Source organism: Maylandia zebra, linkage group LG17, assembly GCF_041146795.1.
Source record: "Maylandia zebra isolate NMK-2024a linkage group LG17, Mzebra_GT3a, whole genome shotgun sequence".
NCBI lineage: Eukaryota > Metazoa > Chordata > Actinopteri > Cichliformes > Cichlidae > Maylandia > Maylandia zebra.
In genome coordinates, this window is record NC_135183.1 from 35,688,913 (window position 1) to 35,711,354 (window position 22,442).

Here is a 22,442-nt window from a genome sequence, read left to right on the forward strand (position 1 = left end):
GACAGCTGGAGATTGGGTAAACTGCGCAGGTTTACACTGCATCACTGACAGCAGCAATGCAGGATCTGTCATTACGGTGATTGCTCTGTTCACCTGAGCTTTGGGTCAACAGGAGGAAAAGCTAATCACGCAGTAAAGCTGCATGATGATGTGGCACTGATAGCACCAAGCTATTTGAAAGCTTTGTAATATCAGCAACAGTTTTGGTAACTTTCACACACTCAGCTAAATCTTGTCTCATCTTTTGCAAACACATGTGACTAGGAAGGCTCGGGATCGAAGCAGAAAACGGAATAACATAGAAACAATACAAACAGGAGGGAACACCTAAGCATTTCCTTAAGCTTGCACTGGCTTGTCCTCTAACACACTGTCAGTGCCACACCACACTATAAATAAAGGGATTACATAGTGAACCAATGTGTAAAGGGAGGGGTGCCGAGAACAGCAGCAGAATATGAATATGATGACAACTCATTGTTGTCAGAGGACTGAAAGGAGGCAAGGGCACGCGCCGTATTCTCGGAGATATCATAAACACAAACGAAGTCTCCCGTGGACGTGCACGAACGCATAGGGTTCGCCGACTCAAGATCAAAATTCAGAGGAGCCGTGTCTAAATCTGTCGTGTATTTCACAACTCGAATTGAGGGGGGCTGAGGAGAAAATGGTGGCGTCACTTCAACGCCCGAGTGAAAAACAGCTGGGGTGTGACAAGGATTTCAGACGTTGCGTTGACTGTGTAGGAGACCGGTGTTCAGCGGAATCCAGTCGAGCAGGATGCCATCTTGCTTTAGGGAAGCAGGATGAGCTGGATGGATCACGAGCCTCACACATGCACCTGTAGAGACGCAGCTCCTTGCTGATCGAACTGGTTTTTATCAGTTCAATCTGAATTAAAGGTGCTGCCGCTAAAGTAGCTGCAAGTCTCGGGAGAAAAAGGATTATGTTGCGCCACAGGAATGCCTATTAAAGCCCAGCAGCAGTGCTTCACACTAACATTTAATACACCTCACTGTATCGCATGTGTGTCAGGCATATTACCAGAAGTGTCTGGCCTGCTGGATGGCTTTGCAAATTGTGGAAGTGAGAGATTAGGACTGTTTTGTGCATTTCACTGTATTTCACACTTTTTGTTGTTACACACTGATCAAATCTTAAGAGCTGTTGTCCAAACTTTAGCAGGGGTTTGAATTGTCACATTTGCAGCCATGTTACTAAGAGACCACACCAAATTAAGGCAGCACGACCTTATGCTGACCTTCTTTGATCAGGGATTATATATGGCAATATCATCAAGGACCACTCTCACCCCAGCAACCAACTGTTTGAACTATTACCGTCAGGCCGACGGTACAGGTCACATAAAACCAGGACAAACAGATTCAGGGATAGCTTCTTTCCCAGAGCTATCACCGTAGTAAATAAGCACAAAAACAATTGAACCTATTCCATACCGTCACTGTCATTATATTATGCTGCTATTCATACTGTATATATTGTACATACTATTGTTTGAGTACTTACGATTGTTTTTTTTTTTTGTACTTTTTATATTTTACATTTTTATTATTGAAACTTGCACCAAGGGAATGGCACTCCAATTTCGTTGTACTCTGTACAATGACAATAAAGGCTATTCTATTCTATTCTATTCTATTCTATAGTATTTCTTTGCGATCAGTGTGGATAAATGAGACATAATATTGAGAAATTGCACTCACCTTACTTCAGACTATCCTGGCTGTTTAGCATCTGTTTTATAAATGGTGGGTATATTAAATGTGGACTATAAAACACTGACTTTTGTGAGCTATAATACTTGAGAATTTTTGAGGGGACTTTAAAGGTTTCTAGGCAAAATATTTTCAGTTGTAGCCTACTCCAATAAACTAAAGCAGTGTTTAGCCCATGAATTAAAATGAAATTGGGTACCTAAGTAAGTAAACACTTTTTTTTCATAGTTTGGAACATTTGGAGGAAATCCCACACGCATATTATTTTTGCTCCTACATCAAGGTAGGTAATTTCGAATACAAGAGGAACATAGCAGTGAGACCAGTATATGGTGACTAGTGCAGTGGAAACATAAGCAGAGATGTCACAGAAGGGATTTCACATTAGCTGTGTAAACCACAGACAGCCGCAAGAAGTGATAAAATGGACAGAAATGGACTGAGAGTAAAGTCCAGGCTTTATTGCACTTCCCTTCAAAAGAGGAATTGCATGTTTGATTCAGGAGCATCAGAGTGACATAAATTTTGCAAGAATATCTGTCAACTTGCTTTGGCAAGTGAAATATGAATACAAGGACGTAAGATCACTGCTGTCAAAGGGGATCTGAATGGGTTTGGTTCATTGGTTTCCCACATTTGGACCGGCACATTTTGGCAATGGAGGCACAAAGGATCCAATAGTTGAGCTGTTGGAGGCAATCACTACCAGCACAAAGAGCTGCAGTCTGTCCAAGATGGCCCATATAAAGTTAGTGGCTCTTGTATACATAGGCTGTTGCTGTATTTATGTGTTACGATCAAAAATGGCTACCGGCAAAGAAAGGTTATTTAATTTAAGAAAAACAAAAAGGGCATTTTCAGCCACTAGCCTAAATTCATGTAGCTCCTTTTGAAACTCTGTTATTCTAGAGTCCAACCTGTTTATGAGTGTGATAATATTATCAGCTTATATAACTATTTTCCCCCCGTAGAGGCATTTACAACAGCCAATAAGTGGAAGTAAAATAAAGAAGAGATAACCATGTGAATCATTTGTTGTATAGTTTGTCAGTGAGCACTTTGTTTGGAACGAAGTGATATGATCAGCTGGTTGCTGATATGATGGGCGAAGCGTAAATAAATAAGTAAATAAATAATTATATATATATAGAGCAGATGTTAGCGACATCTTTATTATTAGTATTGCTCTTAAAAATCCTGTATTGGTTAGACCTGAAAACTTTAAAACACACAGAGTGCAGCGCTCCAATTATCACACCCTCCAGCTTGTTATGGAGCTTTGTTAGCCAGCTCACGTGCTTCGTCACTGTTGAATGCTAGCAGCAAAAATAAAAGGTATATAGTTCTCAGAGTAACACAGCAGTGGCTGCAAACCTTAAGGAAGTCTCTGTAACTGTTTGGTCAGAAAGCGTCTTTGACACCCGGCTCGACCCCTGGGCTTGGAGAACTTGTGACTTTTCCCAACAGGAAGTAGTCTTGTCTTGACCTTTGTGAGCAAAAAGATTCTCAAAGAGGGAGCCATCATAGCCTTGTCTATGAAGTGTGTAGGACTGAAACTTGCAGCTGTTTTCATTAAGGATTAAAGTACCAAAATGTCTTAATTAAACATTTTACCTGTGAAATTTGATTGACTGGACATCAGTCTTAAATCAAAAATGCTATCCTTTATGACAAATCAAATCCTGACAATAAAGACAGCAGGACCATAGAATCGGACATTCATTGACTGATTTGTTGCAGCTCATTTTGGGGCCTTTTTTCCAGGCAAGATGGCCAAATGCTTGCATGAGTAGTTGCCATATTGTACTGTTCAGAATTCCAAAAAGAAAAAGCCAAAAGGCACAATTCTGCCTTACCTTTTTCAAAGTGTGCCAAAATGAACAATAGCTTTTCTTCAGAACTGTGCTCTTGAGTTAAATGGTTGAAAGTATTTACCAAAGGAATGAAGTTTAACTGACCTCCTAAACTCCATTAAATTTACAAAAGATCCTTTTTGTTCCATTACCAAAGGAAATTAGTATTGCTAAGACCTGTGGCTCTCAATCCTCGTCAAGTGCTGCTGAATATCTACCTTTCAAGGTACCTGAAGGGCCACTTCATTGACTTTGCACTTCATTGCCGTGTTCTTCTTCAAATATGACACACTTAAAGAAATGACTGCAGTAATCCGTGCTCTTTTTGACAAACACGCTAACAAAATCCTGCACCTGGGTGATAGTCGTGGGTGGAAAAGACACTATTTTACCCACACTTGGGCCTATTTATATAGTAATCCATCTTACTATTAAGGAAGTGGAGATTCTAATAAAATAAGTCACGGATTTAAGTGCATAAGTGCATTTACAGTATCAAATTTGTATACATGAAGTCACAAAGTTTGGGGTGTCGTACACATCACTACGTGACGAAGGGGAAAGAGAGGGACTACCAAGCACTTTTTGGCTGGTAGAGAGACGGGAGCAGTCGAGTGAGGATGATCTACCAATTGCAAGGTCAGTCGATTGATCCTGTCCTACCGGTCCATACCATGTGCAAGATACTAAATCACAGGTTGCTCCTGATCCATCTAGAAAAAAACCCAATGCATATGTGTGTGACTTAGTAAGACTTGTAATAGGAAGTGTTTTGAGAAGTCAGCTTGAGTAGAAAAAGCGCTGTGCAAATACCTGTCCATTTACCATACGTCATCAGCCAGTTCTTGCAACTACCTAGATTTTTCTAGGCATGGGAATTAAAACCATAGCTTATGAATGCAACAGTTACACAAGCAATGTTCGTGCTTGTGTAATTGTTGTCTTCACTGCAGAAGGGTGTGGACAGAAGCATGAGAAACCTGCCTTGTCCGATTTAAAACCAAAGCATGCATTGGTATGTGAAAGTGTATTAAAAGAAGTGTCTGGATTAAGAGTTTTACTTCCTGGTGGGGGGGGAAAAAAAAGCCTAAATAATTGGAACGAGCATGAGAGAGACTGTAGGGTGATGGGGTTGACCAAAGTGGTTTCCATTCGGGGGAATCCGGACTGTTATGATGTGACTCAAGCAGTCACATGAAAAATCTGTTTTTGTTTTTGAACTTTTTTCAGAGTGAATAATCGCTCTTTGGGTAAACTGATCAAATCTGCTAGAAGTCTTATAACAGAGTTACAAGTTCAAAAAATCCACATAACATTTAGTATACAATCCTGTCTGACAACTTCAGGGATGGTGTAAAAAGTCTTCAGACTGGTCTTGCCTTTTAATAGTGTTCCCTTTTGCATCGCAGGTGTTAATTCATCTCACGTGGGTTGAGTGGAAACTAGTGGCAGCCGAGGCCCTGAGGATATGAATGTTTCTGGCTCAGTAGAGAAAGGCACTAACGGTGCCTGAGCCGGGGATTACACGCACACTTGGGGCAAAGCAGCGCACTGCCATTGCCAGGGTTTGAGGTTCAGAGTTAGATGGCAGGGTTGGAGAACTGCTCATTATGTTTCTCCTGATCCACACTGCATGTGAGTGTGTCTTTGAACTTGGCCTTGATCCCATGCCAGTTAAGCTGCCCGCTCCCTTGTTGGGAAAAAGAAGCCTGAGCAAATACCTAAGAGCTTATTTACAGTTGGCTAGCAAAATGCACATAGTACAAAAGTATGATCATGTCGATTTCTCGGTGGAAGGAGGACTAAACCAAGTTAAAACCAAATAGAAACAGACAGAGCTCAGTCGACAGGTACATCAGGTTAAGTTTGTTTATTTGGTTCTAACAGCAGAAAAGAGAACTCTGTACGTAAACACACAAAGAGAGTGTTAAAAACCAGTCAACATCGTCCTTATTCGTGCTTCTTTGTTCCTTATTGTTTTAGCTTTCTTCCTCTTTTTCTAGATGAATCTGCTTTTCTACCAATCAGCATTCAACCTGTATACACTGTGTCACGATATACTGTCTAGCTTTTAGGAGTTCAAGGGAAACTCGGAACAGGTCAAGACTTTAACATGTGATCAGGGACAAACAATTCTGCCACTGGGCAGGTTTTTAAAAAAATGGGCAAAAGGTCAAGGAAGCTCCAAGAGTCACTTAACAACCATCCAAGCATGGCAAAAGTAACTGACAGATGTCAGTAATTAGCTTTACAAATGTTCAAAGTGATTAAATAAAAGGCTGCAGGAACATTAATATTCCCTTTCAGAGTTCTTAGGTATCAGTGTAGCAATGAAAACAAACATCTGAATTCTCTCCTTCGTGTGCAGGATTTCTAGTTATTGGGCAAAAAAAAAGACCCTTTTCCCTCCAGTTCCTGAAAAGCTGACTTTTTGCAGATAGCAGACCTCTTCGGTTTGCTGTAGCACACTGAGCCCTGTGGTATGAATAGGCAGCACACACATGGCTGACTACCAGTGCCAAGATTCTTTTCAAGCACAAAGAAAAGTATGTCAGAGCAGAGAGGATCTGCCTTGTATGGCCGAGGGCTTAGCATGTAGCTTAGGGACCGCACTGAGCTAAAAAGTGGAGAATTTATGTGGGGGTATGTGCTCTGTGTATGTGGTGAAGCGATTATTGTGTCCTTGTGTGTGCATATCTGAGGATGTGTGTATGTGCCAGGGTTATTAGAGCAGTGTTAGAATTCGGGAATGCTAGCCATTGTTTCCAGTTTCTTCCCCAACTAGGTTCACTGGGGTGTCGGTTTTGTTTGTTTCTTGTGTTAATTTGACCAAGTGGTTCAGAGGAACACCCTGACTGTTTTGTGTGGCAACGGCTGTGAATGCTCATGTATATGTTGTATTTTTGTTTTGTATTTTAAATAAATTTGCATAGATTTCAGCGAACCTGTTTTCTTTCACTTTTCCCTCTCACTCTGGGGTATTGTGTGTAGAATTTTTAGGGTGAAAATGAATTTGATCCAATGAATCTAGAATACGGTGGCAACATGACAAAATGTGGAACAAGTAAAACACTGTGAATATTTTACGGATGCACTGTGAAAAGATAGTATCATGAGTGTGGTTGTTGGGGGGTTTTGGCGGGGGGTGCCTTTGGGGGAATTGATTTGCCTACTTCTTTGAAGATATCATATGTTTAATGTTTTGTTTTGGATTCAGGCCTGGGAGCTTAGGATGATACGTATGTAAATGTGTAAAATACAAGATAAGATTTTTCTGATTATATTTCTCAGAGTTTTAGACACAATTCAGGCACAAGATTGGTACTGAGATATAAAACAAAGTGCAAATTCAGAATTTCACAATGAATTATCTGGAACCTGTTACAGCTGTTTATCTTTGCCTTATGTTATTATCACTATCATCATCATCACCAGTCACAGAGTGTGGCCGCTGAGGTACATGGTGCTTAAACCAATGTTCCAAACCACCTCCGACATTCAGATCAGCACAAAAACTGCACCGGGACCATCATGGTATAGCAGCTCCTAAAACTGCAGTGTGTCGGTGGCCAATTACTTTTGTCCATATAGTTTATGTAAAAACATCCAAATTTTCTAGCACGTTCTGATCTGAATATATTGTGTTGAAATTTCTGCTTATGTGAACTGAAAGCTTTGAATTGAAAATTGTAAATCTAGTGGTTGATTTGTATGATACATGGACAACCAAACGAATTTTGGCGTACAGGCCAGAGCTCCAGTTTAACAGTTTAAAAATGGAATATAAAACTTTTAGAAATTCATTATGTATTTTAATTCAATACCAACAATCGGTTTGGCAGGAGAACTAGGTGCTATTTTTCAAATAGTTTTTTTTCCTGAAATAAAGCCATTACCCACATGGCCATAACTCTTCTTCCTATTTGTCAAAGTGTGAATATCGATGGCCATAAAGTTATTCATGCCTGCATGGCGTATCATCTTTATTTGAAAAAGAAATGAAATCCTATTCCCTCAGACTCCCAGGGGAGAAATAATATGTCATGCTTCCCTCCCATCCATTTCACCATATCAGCTGAATAAATTTGTAGGAGAGACTGGAATGCCTGTATGTGACGCAGTTGAACAGGTCACTTAAAACTCAATGCAAGTAATATTGTCCTTCCATAGTACAAAAGTGCACAGCTGAATTTGTTCTGTTAGTAGCCATGCTCGGGATTTGAATATTTAAATAATGAAATGGTTCAAAGGGAAATTTGTCTCGTCAGGCCTGGCAATATTTAGGCATCAAATTCCCAGCACTGGGTTCCACCTTCTTAAAATGATTTTTAAGGATTATATTGCATTGTCTGTCACATAAGTGTGTTCACATTATTAAGGATGTGAAGATGGATGAATGCATTACCAACAAATCCTTTAACACCACTTTTCAACGCAGGGTTCTTTAATGTCACTTAGGAGCCCTTCAAGTCAGCTGAGCTGCCCCGTCTTGTTACTGCCAGGAGGTACCAGGTCACACTGTGCTCAGAAAATTTTGTTAAACCTCATTCTCACGCTTATGGGGGACATTAACAAAGGGATGTATTTTCTTCCCAAACACTCACAACCTCTTGGGACATGACAGTGTTATTCCCATTCATTTTGCTCCGTGTGAAATGAATTCCAGGCTGCTGTTCTGAATTTGGATACAGTATCCAACAGTTTTGACATTTTAGAGGGAAATCTAAGCTTACTGATTTATTTGTTTATTTATTTTTGCAGTGGGAAATGAAAACAACCCACTGATGTATGATTACAAGTTATCAGGCTTACATCTGAAAACATTTCTGTACTTGGAAATAAAGAGAAAAATTAGCAAGTATACAGAGTGATTTATCCAGCATGCTTATTCACTCCCCTTTTAAGTCTGTTTTAGTCTCCACCAGTTTATAGAGAGGATAAAAGATGACTCGGGTTATTGACTCAAGCACTTTGTTCATTTCCACAGTGGAATAAGACGAGTTGAATGGCAGTATTATCAGCTAATGCTGGCAATGGATAATGAACCTGCTTTGCAAGGTGTATCCATGATGTACCTGGAGATTGAATGGAATGCTAATGTGGTTACCAAAAATTAGTCTTCTGACAAAATGTAACTCAAACCCAGGATGCACAACCTCAGGTCTTACTGCCTGAGGTAATTTAAATGAGTGAGTAATATAAAAGTGCAGTCCTATGCATTTTTCATAAATGACGCAATTTGCTATAGATACCAAATGCGCTGATGTGTTTGTTTCTCCTCTAAATTTGAGTGAATATACAGGACATTTACATCAAACAAACTAGAATTTCTTCGAGGAGACAGAAACGGTTACATTCTTTGTTCTAATTTCTGATCATCAGAGGACAGACGTGGCACCTGTGGCATGCTCGTTGCTTGGTGGGGTCCTGTTATGGATGTTCAGGCTGAGGCTTGTTGTTTTGTCCATCTTTGTTTTTTTTATATATATAATGAGACACAACATGAGGCTGCATGCTTGTTGACTTCCAACTTGTCAGTCACAAGTTGCTGAACAATGAGGTCTTCGTTTGTGACTCACATGGGGACCACGGTTTGCAGTGTGGACTTCATGCTATGTTTCAGTGCAGATTGGGATTGGCCACTTGAGGCTTGGTGAGACAGCCTCAAGAAGCCAGTAAGGGAAATGCTGCTGTTTCCAGATATTCCCAGTTAGCCATTTGGATACATCTGGCTGTTTAGCTGCTAAATGCTCTAATTTCTTAACCAGCTACTAACTTCAGTTGCTTGGTGCTGGGCAGGGAGCATACAATAGGCTTATCATGGCTTTCTGACAAAACACCTGCATGTTACATCGGTAAACGGGGCTGATAAGAGCAACAATAAAGGGAGTGGAGAATAAAACTAAAATATCGATGTGCCACATTCTCAACGGTGTAGAGGGGAATTGCAGTTGAATGATTATTCTTTGTCAGCTTGGCTCAGAGTGACCCCTTCCACAGACCACTTAGTTTCAGGATCTATTGTCCATATGAAGAAAAAAAAGATACCGATTACTGGAGATTTATAGATTACAGCATGCATCACGAATGCTTTTGTGTATAGTTTTGTGTGCTTTGGTCATTGTGGAATGGAGTGAACTAAAAGAGCCATTTCATGTCATTTCAGTACACAGCTATTCTGTTGAGGTGTGTGAAATAGTTGCTGTCCGCAAGACAGAAGACGATGACCAAGACGCTGCACAGACTGGGAAACATCAAAAAAAGACAAAACAGCTGTATCGCTATGCATTCACAGGTATGACATTTACAGAAGCATTTCATTATCACTAGTTTTATAAAAGTTATGCAAAGCCCAAAGTAAAAAATGTAGCATTTTTGTCTTTAAAAACCCGCATCAGTATCTATCCTATGTCTCAGTCTTATTAAAGTAAAAACTAAACTGATAAAGTAGCCACTTTAACCTCTGTTGCTTCTTCCAACAACTGAACCTGAGGCCAGTCTATATCAATGTCGCCTTGAATTTCCTGTAGTATGTTAATGCTACATTGCAGTTGCACTTTGGTTAAGCGTGCCAAGAGGCTGTGTTTAGTGCCACAAGTCGCAAGTGATGTGACACTGGGAATAAGCCTGTAGACAGCTCCATAGTCAGAAAGTAATGCATTAACAAGAGAGTCCCTCACAACTTAGCAGACTGGGTCTAAGATGGCAGCATGCCAGCGACTTTGGGGCTAATGCTTGATTTGGAGCCATTAGATTATATCCAAACAAGATCGGATTTACATTATTTATCGCAGCCAAATGTTAAAAATTACCTCACTAATGTGAGCGTTTACTGGCAATGAAGTGCGTCGAGTCTGACACGACTGCATTTCCACAGTCTGTGGAAACTTGGCTTCAAAGACGCACCCCATCACTTACATCCTGATTATGTAACATATTAAAGGATAATTTTGCACCCACTCTGAGCGTCTCTTTGCATACCCCATGGTGAGTACGAGGTACGGTTAGCGATTTGGACAGCACAACTTTCCTGAAAAGTTAACTTTTCTATCTGATGAAGAAAATGCTTAGTGTGATAATTTCACTTTGAAATGCTTAGCGAGTGAATCTGCTGTCAAAGTGCTTAGTGAGTGAATTTTTCCTTCTTAATGTAAATATTTCAGTAATGTTCCTAGCAGGATATTATGGGACTCTGTCTCTACTTTGTGTGTGTGTCTGATTATGAGCACAGCCCTGTTTCATTTAGGAAACTAATTTCTTCATGCTTTCATTTCTATTTCATTTCTTTCATTTTAAAGGATTATTCTATTCTATTCTATTTCTGACATAAGCGCATATCTGAATAATCTGTGTGTTAAGGATAAAGCCCAGGTTTATTCTCAGGGCAAGCCCCCACTGTGCCAAAGCCAGGTAATATGGTAAATGACAAAAGTAGGAATTGTTAAAAATACCTGCCTACTAAATAAACTATAGGTCACAAGCGATCTGGGTATTTTATGATTATGACTTTAAGCAAGGCAAAATGATGTGAAAAGAAGACATTATCAGAGGCTTTGTTTAGCACATTTGGAGGCATTTGTCTGATAAGATGGTCTATGGGAATGATGAAAGCATCTTTCGTCTCTGATTTTTGTTGATAAGTGGTCTCTGGAGTGTTCTGTTTTGTTTCTTTACAGTTTCCTATGTGCGAAGGACACAACAGCACCAGTGGCGGTGTAGTGAGGTCACCTTTCACTGTGACAACCAGGCACTCTGCGAGGAGTGGGTCCAAGTTACAAATGAGCAGCTGTCACTACTCAGTATGTGTCATCTGATGTTCTGTAAAAGATATGGGTTTGTACTTTGTACTTGATGTACTGACCCGACGCACCATGAAAGTTGTATTTTAGCTAAGTGCACGCGGTCATTAAGGTCCACTCTTACTGGAAACTGTGTATTAGAAGGTTGGCACGGTGGTTAGCACTGTTGCCTCACAGCAAGAAGGTCCTGAGTTCAGTTCCACCATCAGGGGTCTTTCTGTGTGGAGTTCTTCTCCCCATGTTTGAGTGGGTTCTCTCCGGGTACTCCGGCTTCCTCACATAGTCCAAAGACATGCAGTTAGTTATGATAGGTTAACTGGAAACTCTAAATTCCCTATAGTTGTGAGGGCGAATGGTTGTCTGTCTGTAAGTGTTAGCCTGTGACTAATGATTTTTGAATTTTAATTTAGAAATAGGGCTGCCACAAACGATTATTTTGATAGTCGACTAGTCACAGATTATTTTTGTGATTAGTCGACTAATCAGATCGTGCATCCATTGGACGTAAAACGTACATCTTATTGCACCAGCATGCGTCTGCACTTATATAATTATCATTAGCTTACAGCTTTAAGTGTTTAGGGTATGTGCTAACTAAAAATAAAGACAAGATGAGAGTTTATTAAATTTTAATGACATTTGCAGATTGTTTCGATGGAGTTTAATCTGCTTGACGTTTATTCAGCTGTGTAAAAACTATAACTTTAATCTCAGCCAAACCGATTTAATCAGGAACAAATAAAATACTAAAAAAAGCCAAACAATATTATTTTTAAGTTCTCCAAGTGACTTATATATCATGTTTAACCTGAGTAGCGAAAGACGGTGGTGGGTTTGAAAACGATTTGCCGGGAGTCCGGTGTTCTCACGGGCTCTAGTGAGCCTTGCCCCCGGCTAGCTATCGAGCTAGTGGGTAACAGACATCTCTGAAAACGTTGGAGCGCTTTTGAAAGTATGCGGTGTCTTGATAAACTGAGCAGATATTTGAGGTTTACACAGCTACATTCTCGCCTGAAAACATGTTAATCGTTTATTTTGTGACCCAGAAAGAATAATAAGAGTAATATTAAAACTAAATAGCTGCCGCCATTGTTGACAACTGAGCTGGGCCGCGCTATGAATTCTGGGACACAGCTTCTTCTTCTTCGGGGTTTAACGGCAGCTGGCATCCTTGTACATGCAGTGCTGCCATCTTCTGTTTCAGTCCGATATTACACTCTTAAATACTACTACTTATTCCTGCGTCTTTTGTGATCTTACAAAGCGTCAAACGATGCGTCGACTATTAAGTTAGTCGTCCACGATTTTAATAGTCGACGTAATCGTGACTAGCCGACTAATCGTGGCAGCCCTATTTAGAAATATTAAATAAAAATAATAAAAATAATTAGGATAGCTAATGGGCGGTCCTACAGTAAAAGAGAATGGCATATACAGTATATAACTAAAAACGAACATAGCAGCACATTATCCATCAACATGTTTACAAAATAATTAGCTTGCTAAATGTAATGTTTTTTGTGTACTAACAGATTACATGGTGATGCAAAGTTACTAGACTATTATTCAAGCATATTGAGTTTGCATTTTATTTTTCACCTGAGTGCAAAATGCTCTCTTATGCTCTGGGTTTAATAAGCATCACATGATTAGGCTGTACAGAATTTAGTGTTTAACTAACATGCTGAAATAAGAGTGGAAGGTGGGTTTAAGCCATTTAAAATGGTCCTCTTAGTCCCATTTCACTTGGCAGGATGAATCAATTCAAGGTAATTAACCACATTCATTTTGAATAAGTCGCTGCATCTTCAGTAGTATTAGTCACACACCTTTACATCGCCCATTTACAATCCATTTATGTAATCTAATGGAACTTTTGTCTTATTGCCAAACAATATGGCACCCTATATTTCTTTGTACTCATTTAACACTTGATCCAAATCCATTCATTTTCACTTTGAGCATCCCATGTATCTTAGTTTGTTGTCCTAAATGCACTCCTCCACAACAGCCATAAACAAGCCATTTAGTATTCTCCATCGCAGCTCTTTGTAGGTTTATCACCGAATGATGCAGTGCCTCTGAATTGCTTTGCACTCCTCCTACAGTCAGTAGACACACCATTTATTTCTTGAGCGGCATGTTTTTGGGACAAGTCAGGTTGACTGAGCATTTTGAGAAAGGTCTCTGGTTAATGAAAACTTCATCAAGCTTTTATCAGCTGGACATTTGTTTCAAAAAAAAAAAAAAAAAAAAAAAAAAGGTAAACTACACATTTTAAAAGATGATCTCATGCCCCTCCCTGTTTTTGCAGCCAATCGACCAAAGAGCCTTCTGGTATACATCAATCCATTCGGTGGAAAGCGTCGTGGGAAACGTATTTACGAGCAGAAGGTGGCCCCAATGTTTCGCCTTGCCGGCATTGCGACCACTGTGATTGGTGAGTCCCTATCAGTAGCATTCCTCAACATTTAAATAAAAAATGAGTCTTGATGGTTGCCATATTGATCTCCACTGCCACTGTGGCCTCTCGTGGGGACTGGAGAGGCTTGCAAGGATATGATTTGGCTTATAGTGCCATTAATCATGCCACCACCTTAATGGAAGCTGTGATAGTTGATAAGCTCGGGTATCCAAACACATCTATTATTCAATAAGTGTTTGTTACAGCTACACATAGTCTGGGGTATTGATGGTCCATCAGAGGGACCGCTATTCACCTTGGGCTTCCTACAGCTGTTGTAGGTTACAGGATTGTGTGTGTGTTGCTATTATATGCCTGGTAAACAGAATTACTGTTGAAATATTGTTTTTGGTTTTATAGGCTCATTTTGCTTGCTAGTATACAGTAGCTGAATTAGGTTGAGGTTTTTTTTGGGGGGGGGGGTTGCCAGCACACTTATGCCTCTTCTGACCATTAATCTGCTCGATAGGTTCCAGTGAATGTTTCAAAGGTGAAGTACTTTCCTTGTCTTGTATTTCAAAATGCATGTAATAGAGTGCTTGTTCTACCAGTCAAGCCACAAAGTGCCTAGTTATTTTGTCAGTATATTCCCTTTCATTGAATGCCTACTAATGCTTGCCATTTGATTTGTTTCCATAGTTACAGAGCGTGCCAATCATGCTGAAGACCACTTGAAAACAGAGGCCAATCTAGATAAATATGACGGGTAGGTACTTAAGCTAGGTAGCTCTTGCTTTTAGGCTTTGAAAACTGGTTCTTCACCGGGACATGAACTTGACTCTTCTTTGTTTGCTCGTACTTTAATAAAGCTACTGAGAAACTCGGCCATAGTTTGTATTAACCTCTGCTGTATTGCAGTCTGTGTTGTGACAGATTACGGATACAAAGTTCTTTGTGTTTCTCATATTTAACAACGGGAAAATATTCTGATCATCTTAATCACTAACCTTCTTTGTCAGGACATTTCTTAAATCTCTCTATGCCACAATAAATGCTTACAAAGAAAATTTATTGGTTTATAATAATAATAATAATAATAAAAGAAGATTAAACTGAGTAGATGTTGGATGTAAGTGCTCTAAAAGCACTCCAATGTAAGATTAACGGTTTGTAGCCATGTTAACTCTTTGAGATATAAAGCTTAAAAACACATCAGTCTGGTGGTTTATATTGGTAGCTGTTGATGCTGTTTCTTTTGTAGAATGGGGGTTGTTATGTTGCCGGCATATCTATTGTTGTTGGGAACGTTCAGTTTAGTTTGGTGTTATGGTAAGACTTGAAATTGTTCAAAAGGTTTGGTGCTGTTGTGTCCTAGCGTGACAGGAAATGATAAAAATGAAAGGTTCTTTCCTTTCGTGTTTTCATTACTGGCCCGTTTCAAGGTTATTCTAGATAACTAAAATTAAACTGAAAACTAAATATAAGTGTGAAAAAACACTTTGCAAAGAAAAAGGAGATTGAGACATATCCATTAATTCAAAACTCTACCGTGGTAATGATCCATAACTCAGTTTTAATGTTCAAAGCCTGGGTCATACACTGGTAGGTAGGGTCTAAAAACTCCAACAAGCCAATCTTAAAGGTTGCTTTTAAACAGTGAGGCAGGGAACAAAGGGGAGGATGGCTGTATATATGCTAGGTGGCTAATTAGCTGGTAGGAAATGTATCTGGCTGAAATATTCACAGGAAAATGGGAACAAAGAAAGGAGGTGGAACAAGCAACATTAAAAGCAGGGGATTAATTTCAAAATAAAAGTGATTAAATGGATGTGTATGGTCACAAGATGAACATTCATTGTGTGGGCACAAACCTCTTGTCTGATCTAATTTCACAGTCATGAAAGTTGAGCTTTTTTGCAAGTGGAGTAACACATTTTCTACAATTACTGACAAGTAGGGCTGCCACAAACGATTATTTTGATAGTTGAGTAGTCACTGATTATTTTTGGGATTAGTCAACTAATCAGATCATGCATCCATTGGATGTAAAACGTACAGCTTGTTGCACCAGCAGCATCTGCTCTTATATAACTATCATTAGCTTACAGCTTTAAGTGTTTAAGGTATGTACTAACTAAAAATAAAGACAAGATGATAGTTTATTAAATTTTAATGACATTTGCAGATTGTTTCGATGGAGTTTAATCTGCTTGACGTTTATTTAGCTGTGTAAAAACTATAACTTTAATCTCAGCCAAACCGATTTAATCAGGAACAAATAAAATACTAAAAAAAAAACAAACAATATAATTTTTAAGTTATCTAAGTGACTTATATATCATGTTTAACCTGAGTAGCAAAAGACGGCAGTGGGTTTGAAAACGATTTGCCGGGAGTCCGGTGTTCTCACGGCTCTAGTTAGCCTTGCCCCCGGCTAGCTATCGACCTAGTGGGTAACAGACGTCTCCGAAAACGTCGGCGCGCTTTTGAAAATATGTGGTGTCTTGATAAACTGAGCAGATATTTGAGGTTTACACAGCTACATTCTCACCTGAAAATATGTTAATCGTTTATTTTGTAACCCAGAAAGAATAATAAGAGTAATATTAAAACTAACTAGCTGCCGCCATTGTTGACAACTGAGCTGGGCCGCGCTATGAATTCTGGGACACAGCTTCTTCTTCTTCGGGATTTAACGGCAGCTGGCATCCTTGTACATGCAGTGCTGCCATCTTCTGTTTCAGTCCGATATTACACTCTTAAATACTACTACTTATTCCTGCGTCTTTTGGGATCTTACAAAGCATCAAACGATGCGTCGACTATTAAATTAGTCGTCGACGATTTTAATAGTCGACGTAATCGTGACTAGTTGACTAATCGTGGTAGCCCTACTGACCACTGATCCAGTGTCTATGATGATGTTAATGTAAAATGAAGTGGTCAAAAGTCACAATGAAGCAATATCACTAGTAAGTTTTACTGGAATTTCAACATTTTCTATAGTTTTTTTTTAATATATATATTTGTCTGTTTCTATATCTAAATCCTGACAATAAATGAAGGTTTTCAGCTCAAACTGTACATGAAGCTGCTCAGGTCTGTGATCCAAAGTTGGCATTCAATGGCAAAATACAGTTTATCATGGAATATAAAGGGTCTCCTACTTTCCAGCTGAGTTCCCCGTTGTTTCCAGCTCCTATTCATCAGCTATTCATTCTCCCAGAGCAGGGTTAGAGTCCATTATGGTTTTACTCTGCAGCTCATATGATTTATAGATTTATAGATGAGTTGGACTTGAGAAGCTGTTATGTCTGATAGAACAGTGTGATATTCTTATTTACTGGCCTTGCACAGTTGGGCCTCCTCTTCAGTGATGTTTTTGTCAGTTCTCCAGCTGTGTAGTTATTTTCCCTCTAGCATGTGTGTGTCATTTCAAGTACATGTAACACAAGTCATTACGTGACATCCAGTCGATCTTCCCGGATGACCAGCAATCTGTGTATTAGAAGAGTCATGACTAGAGCTGGGCGATATGAGATTTTTTCATATCACGATATGTTTTTTTCATTTCAGGCGATAACGATATCTATCACGATATGAGCCAAATAACTATATTTGTAAGATTTAAATGTGCCGTTGCTCACAAGTAAAATGTGAAATAATCAGCAGCTTGTTTTTATTTAAATATTTATTTCCCATAATAAGTTCAACAGGGTAGATGTACTTAAGGAACATGAGACTTTTTCAGATAAATAAAGGCAAATATTGCAAACTACACAAAAGGCAGCCGCTAAAGCGTTTAAGTTTCAAAATAGAACAAACGAAACAGACTAAATTGTCAATTCCACTTAGAAACAAAATATTAATTCTAAAAATAAATCTTAGTTTGTTTTACAGAAGAACAGACAAAACTGACTAACTTTTGTCAATATCAAATAAACTGAGAACTAAAAGGAAATTCTCAATCTCTCCTTGTTGTATAGCTTAGCTTTTCAAACAGTTTTAACAGTTACTTTAGTCTGAGAAAAGCCGAATGACGAATTAGCGCTTCCAGTCAGAGACTGAGGCTACGTCCACACGTACACGGGTATTTTTGAAAACTGAGATTTTCCGTTTTCGTTTTAAAAAATAATCCCGTCCACACATAAAGGCAGAAATGAAGGAAAACGCTGCTATGAACATGCCAAAGCAGCAGGTGGCGCTAGATTCCTAACCGTGCAGAAATGTTGGCCAATCAGAAGTCTAGAAGCCTCGGTGGGAAAAAGTAAACAAAGCTGGGGCATAGAAGCAGAACCGAGTTGTGTGTGTGGAGGGACAGTAACTGTGTGTATATGTAAGCATTTACAGTGGGGCAAAAAAGTATTTAGTCAGCCACCGATTGTGCAAGTTCCCCCACTTAAAATGATGACAGAGGTCAGTAATTTGCACCAGAGGTACACTTCAACTGTGAGAGACAGAATGTGAAAAAAAAAAATCCATGAATCCACATGGTAGGATTTGTAAAGAATTTATTCGTAAATTAGGGTGGAAAATAAGTATTTGGTCACCTCAAACAAGGAAAATCTCTGGCTCTCACAGACCTGTAACGTCTTCTGTAAGAAGCTTTTCTGTCCCCCACTCGTTACCTGTATGAATGGCACTTGTTTGAACTCATCATCTGTATAAAAGACACCTGTCCACAGCCTCAAACAGTCAGACTCCAAACTCCGCCATGGCCAAGACCAAAGAGCTTTCGAAGGACACCAGGAAAAGTATTGTAGACCTGCACCAGACTGGGAAGAGTGAATCTACAATAGGCAAGCAGCTTGGTGTGAAAAAATCAACTGTGGGAGCAATCATCAGAAAATGGAAGACATACAAGACCACTGATAATCTCCCTCGATCTGGGGCTCCACGCAAGATCTCATCCCGTGGGGTCAAAATGATGATGAGAACGGTGAGCAAAGATCCCAGAACCACACGGGGGGACCTGGTGAATGACCTGCAGAGAGCTGGGACCAAAGTAACAAAGGTCACCATCAGTAACACACTACAACGGCAGGGAATCAAATCCCGCAGTGCCAGACGTGTTCCGCTGCTGAAGCCAGTGCATGTCCAGGCCCGTCTGAAGTTTGCCAGAGAGCACATGGATGATACAGCAGAGGATTGGGAGAATGTCATGTGGTCAGATGAAACCAAAGTAGAACTTTTTGGTATAAACTCAACTCGTTGTGTTTGGAGGAAGAAGAATACTGAGTTGCATCCCAAGAACACCATACCTACTGTGAAGCATGGGGGTGGAAACATCATGCTATGGGGCTGTTTTTCTGCCAAGGGGACAGGACGACTGATCCGTGTTAAGGACAGAATGAATGGGGCCATGTATCGTGAGATTTTGAGCCAAAACCTCCTTCCATCAGTGAGAACTTTGAAGATGAAACGAGGCTAGGTCTTCCAACATGACAATGATCCGAAACACACTGCCCGGGCAACAAAGGAGTGGCTCCGTAAGAAGCGTTTGAAAGTCCTGGAGTGGCCTAGCCAGTCTCCAGACCTCAACCCCATAGAAAATCTGTGGCGGGAGTTGAAAGTCCGTGTTGCTCGGCGACAGTCCCAAAACATCACTGCTCTCGAGAAGATCTGCATGGAGGAATGGGCCAAAATACCAGCTACTGTGTGTGCAAACCTGGTAAAGACCTATAGTAAACGTTTGACCTCTGTTATTGCCAACAAAGGTTATGTTACAAAGTATTGAGTTGTATTTTTGTTATTGACCAAATACTTATTTTCCACCCTGATTTACGAATAAATTCTTTACAAATCCTACCATGTGGATTCATGGATTTTTTTTTCACATTCTGTCTCTCACAGTTGAAGTGTACCTCTGGTGCAAATTACTGACCTCTGTCATCATTTTAGGTGGTGGAACTTGCACAATCGGTGGCTGACTAAATACTTTTTTGCCCCACTGTAAACACTGCAGAGAGTAGAATTAACAGTAACAGTATTGTAGAAATTCATTTCACCGAAACAATAACGTGGCGCACAGTGTGACGCATGCACCAGTTTATTGTATTTCCAGACTTGCTTTCGGCACAATTTACAGTGCACGCTACTCTGTTTTTTGTCAGACTTGAAATAGCCGAAATACCTTCACACTACGGAACTTCTATGGCTCTTCCGTTCGACAATCTCTCCGGCATTGGAACCATCATCTGTTTTCTCTTCGGTCACGCTCGGTTGATTTTTCTAGTCGGCACACTCATTTCCTCCATTATGCGCTGGCTGCTTCCCAAACAAACACACGTGCGGCGTGGCACTTGTGCTGTACGTAACAAGTCACGCGACGTGACGCTGCGGCTGTGATTGGTTCGGCTCTGCGCTACTTGATTTGGATTGGCTGACCCTTTTTTTTTTTTTTTTTTTTTTTTAAGAGGACAAGAGCGGCGAGGTCTATCGCGATAGCTTAATTTCTCTATCGAGTAAAAGTTATATCGCGATACATATCGTTATCGTTCTATCGCCCAGCTCTAGTCATGACACAAACACTTACTGAATTGTTGATTTCATTTTTCTGCCAAGGGTGGTGTGTGTTGGTGGAGATGGGATGTTCAGTGAGGTCCTTCACGGGCTGGTTGCCAGGACGCAAAATGACCACGGTGTTGACCAGAACCAACCGGATGCTGAATTGGTGCCATGTTCTTTACGGATAGGAATCATTCCTGCAGGTGAGCTTTGGGAATTATGTCATTATGAAAAATGCGTGGGAAATCTGCTCTATATGTATTGTACAGACAGAGTGGCATCAGTCTCTTCAGTCTCTTATTTTTCACAAAATAAATATTTGAAATGAAATTAGACTTTTCCAGTGAAGTTTATGTAATAAAAAAAAGTTAAACTTTAATTTTAAAAAAATGCAAATATTGACAGAAGACATTTTTACTAACTCATCACTAACTTATGCTCCATTGAAGTTTGAGCTACATTTTGATAAAATAATGTCGCCTTTATTATTTAGAAATGTATTAAAATCAGTGGAGCAGCGGTTAGCACTGTCACTTCACGGCAAGAAGGCTGGGATAGAATCCACTGACTGGGGCCTCTGATATGTGACTTCTTCCCACAGTCCAAAGACATGCATGTTATAGGTAGCCAACTTTTTGTATGTTTTAGTACTAGCAACCTATTCAGGATGTGTCCTGCCTCTTCCCCACCATTGCTAAGATGGGCTCGATCTACTAAGATGTTTTTAAAAAGAGCGGATGGATGTCACTTTCTAGTCTGTTTTTTCTGGGGGGTTTTTCTTTTTGATGGAAAAACTACAAAATCACAGGTAAACACCAACTTCTGAAGTCAAGGTCTTCTTTTTAAAACCTGCAACTTTACAATCTTTGCAGCACAAACCTTTGTAGAACATAACGCCCCGAGACATTGTGATTAGCCTACACAATTTTTATTTTTTGTTCTCAAATGAAAAATCCATGTTTTTTTTATGTTCTGTCTACACATGACATAACCCACAGCTGAATGAACTGAGGTCACACTTGTTTTTTCTCTGCTGTCAGAAATCAATTGTGACTCTTTCATAAGGTCCTGCTGTCTCAAATAACTGAGTTACAGCAAGTTGGATGATGGATGGTTATGATTTTTTTTTTTAAATAAAATTGGACTGAAGTAGTCCTACAGTTAAAAGAAAAGTCTTAAATGCATTAAATCGCACCAGAACATGATTTAGAGTCTAATTGCGATAACTTCACACTCTCTCATCCCAGCTTTCTGAGTTAAAAGCAATGATCTCTATGGCAACAGGGTAGGAGCTCCCAACAGGGGCCTGCAGAGGGTCAATCAGTCCAAGTGCCATAAATGGAAACGTGCTGAGTGACATTTTTAAATCTTTAATTTTCATGAGGATAGAGATACAGTGCATGAGGCTATCCTGTGCACAGCTTGATGTTAATGACATAGGTTTTTAAAAAGCTGCTGGGCACACAGTAAGTGATTTTTAGGCCACTTACAAGCACAATTTGGACTTTTGTCATTTTACACAAGCAGATAAATTAAAATTTTAAGTGTGTAATTTCCACTTTTTTCTAAAATTTCTGGTATATATTGAATGAATGTCTGTCACTGGCTGAGATAACACAATGGTGTTGGGGCCCATGGCTACCTGGTGAAAGCATTTGTTTACATGTTTGAACCATTACTGAGTGGGTAGTTGACCCGTGGGCTAAAGTTAAAAGGAATTGGTTGTAAAGTTGTTTGTGGAATTACCACTGAACTTTCAATCAAATGTTCTTTTTTTTTTTAACATATCTGCTGGACAGTTGTTGTTTTTTTGTTTGTTTTTGTTTCATTTCTTATGAAGAAAACATGCATCATACTTTAAAAATCACACCCATTGCTACACATACATGTTTTGCATACTGAGTATCACCTTCCTACCCACTCATCCTGCACATTTTATTGCACTACTTTTCTATCGATGTTTCTTTTTTCTTTTCTTTTCTTTTTTTTTTTGCTAGCAGATGGAACTCACAAGGTCATTCAATACAAAGTCAGAGCTATAAACTGCTTTTCCTCTGGTGTGGGTGAAACTCAGCTGTACTCTGTCTCCATGCCTGAATTAATTTATTAACTCATTCACTGCCATTGACGTCTATAGCCGTCA

At 39.6% G+C, this 22,442-nt stretch overlaps 1 protein-coding gene across 1 annotated transcript in view; it reads left to right on the plus strand.

Moving 5' to 3' along the window:
• The window catches only part of cerk (ceramide kinase), a 51,775-nt gene that overhangs the window by 6,390 nt on the left and 22,943 nt on the right, over positions 1-22,442 (plus strand). Inside the window, exons 2-6 of the mRNA XM_004553935.4 lie at positions 9,756-9,884; positions 11,266-11,388; positions 13,703-13,828; positions 14,492-14,558; positions 20,357-20,502. Of these exons, the coding sequence (XP_004553992.3) occupies positions 9,756-9,884; positions 11,266-11,388; positions 13,703-13,828; positions 14,492-14,558; positions 20,357-20,502 (591 nt within the window). The remainder of the gene's footprint in view (positions 1-9,755; positions 9,885-11,265; positions 11,389-13,702; positions 13,829-14,491; positions 14,559-20,356; positions 20,503-22,442) is intronic.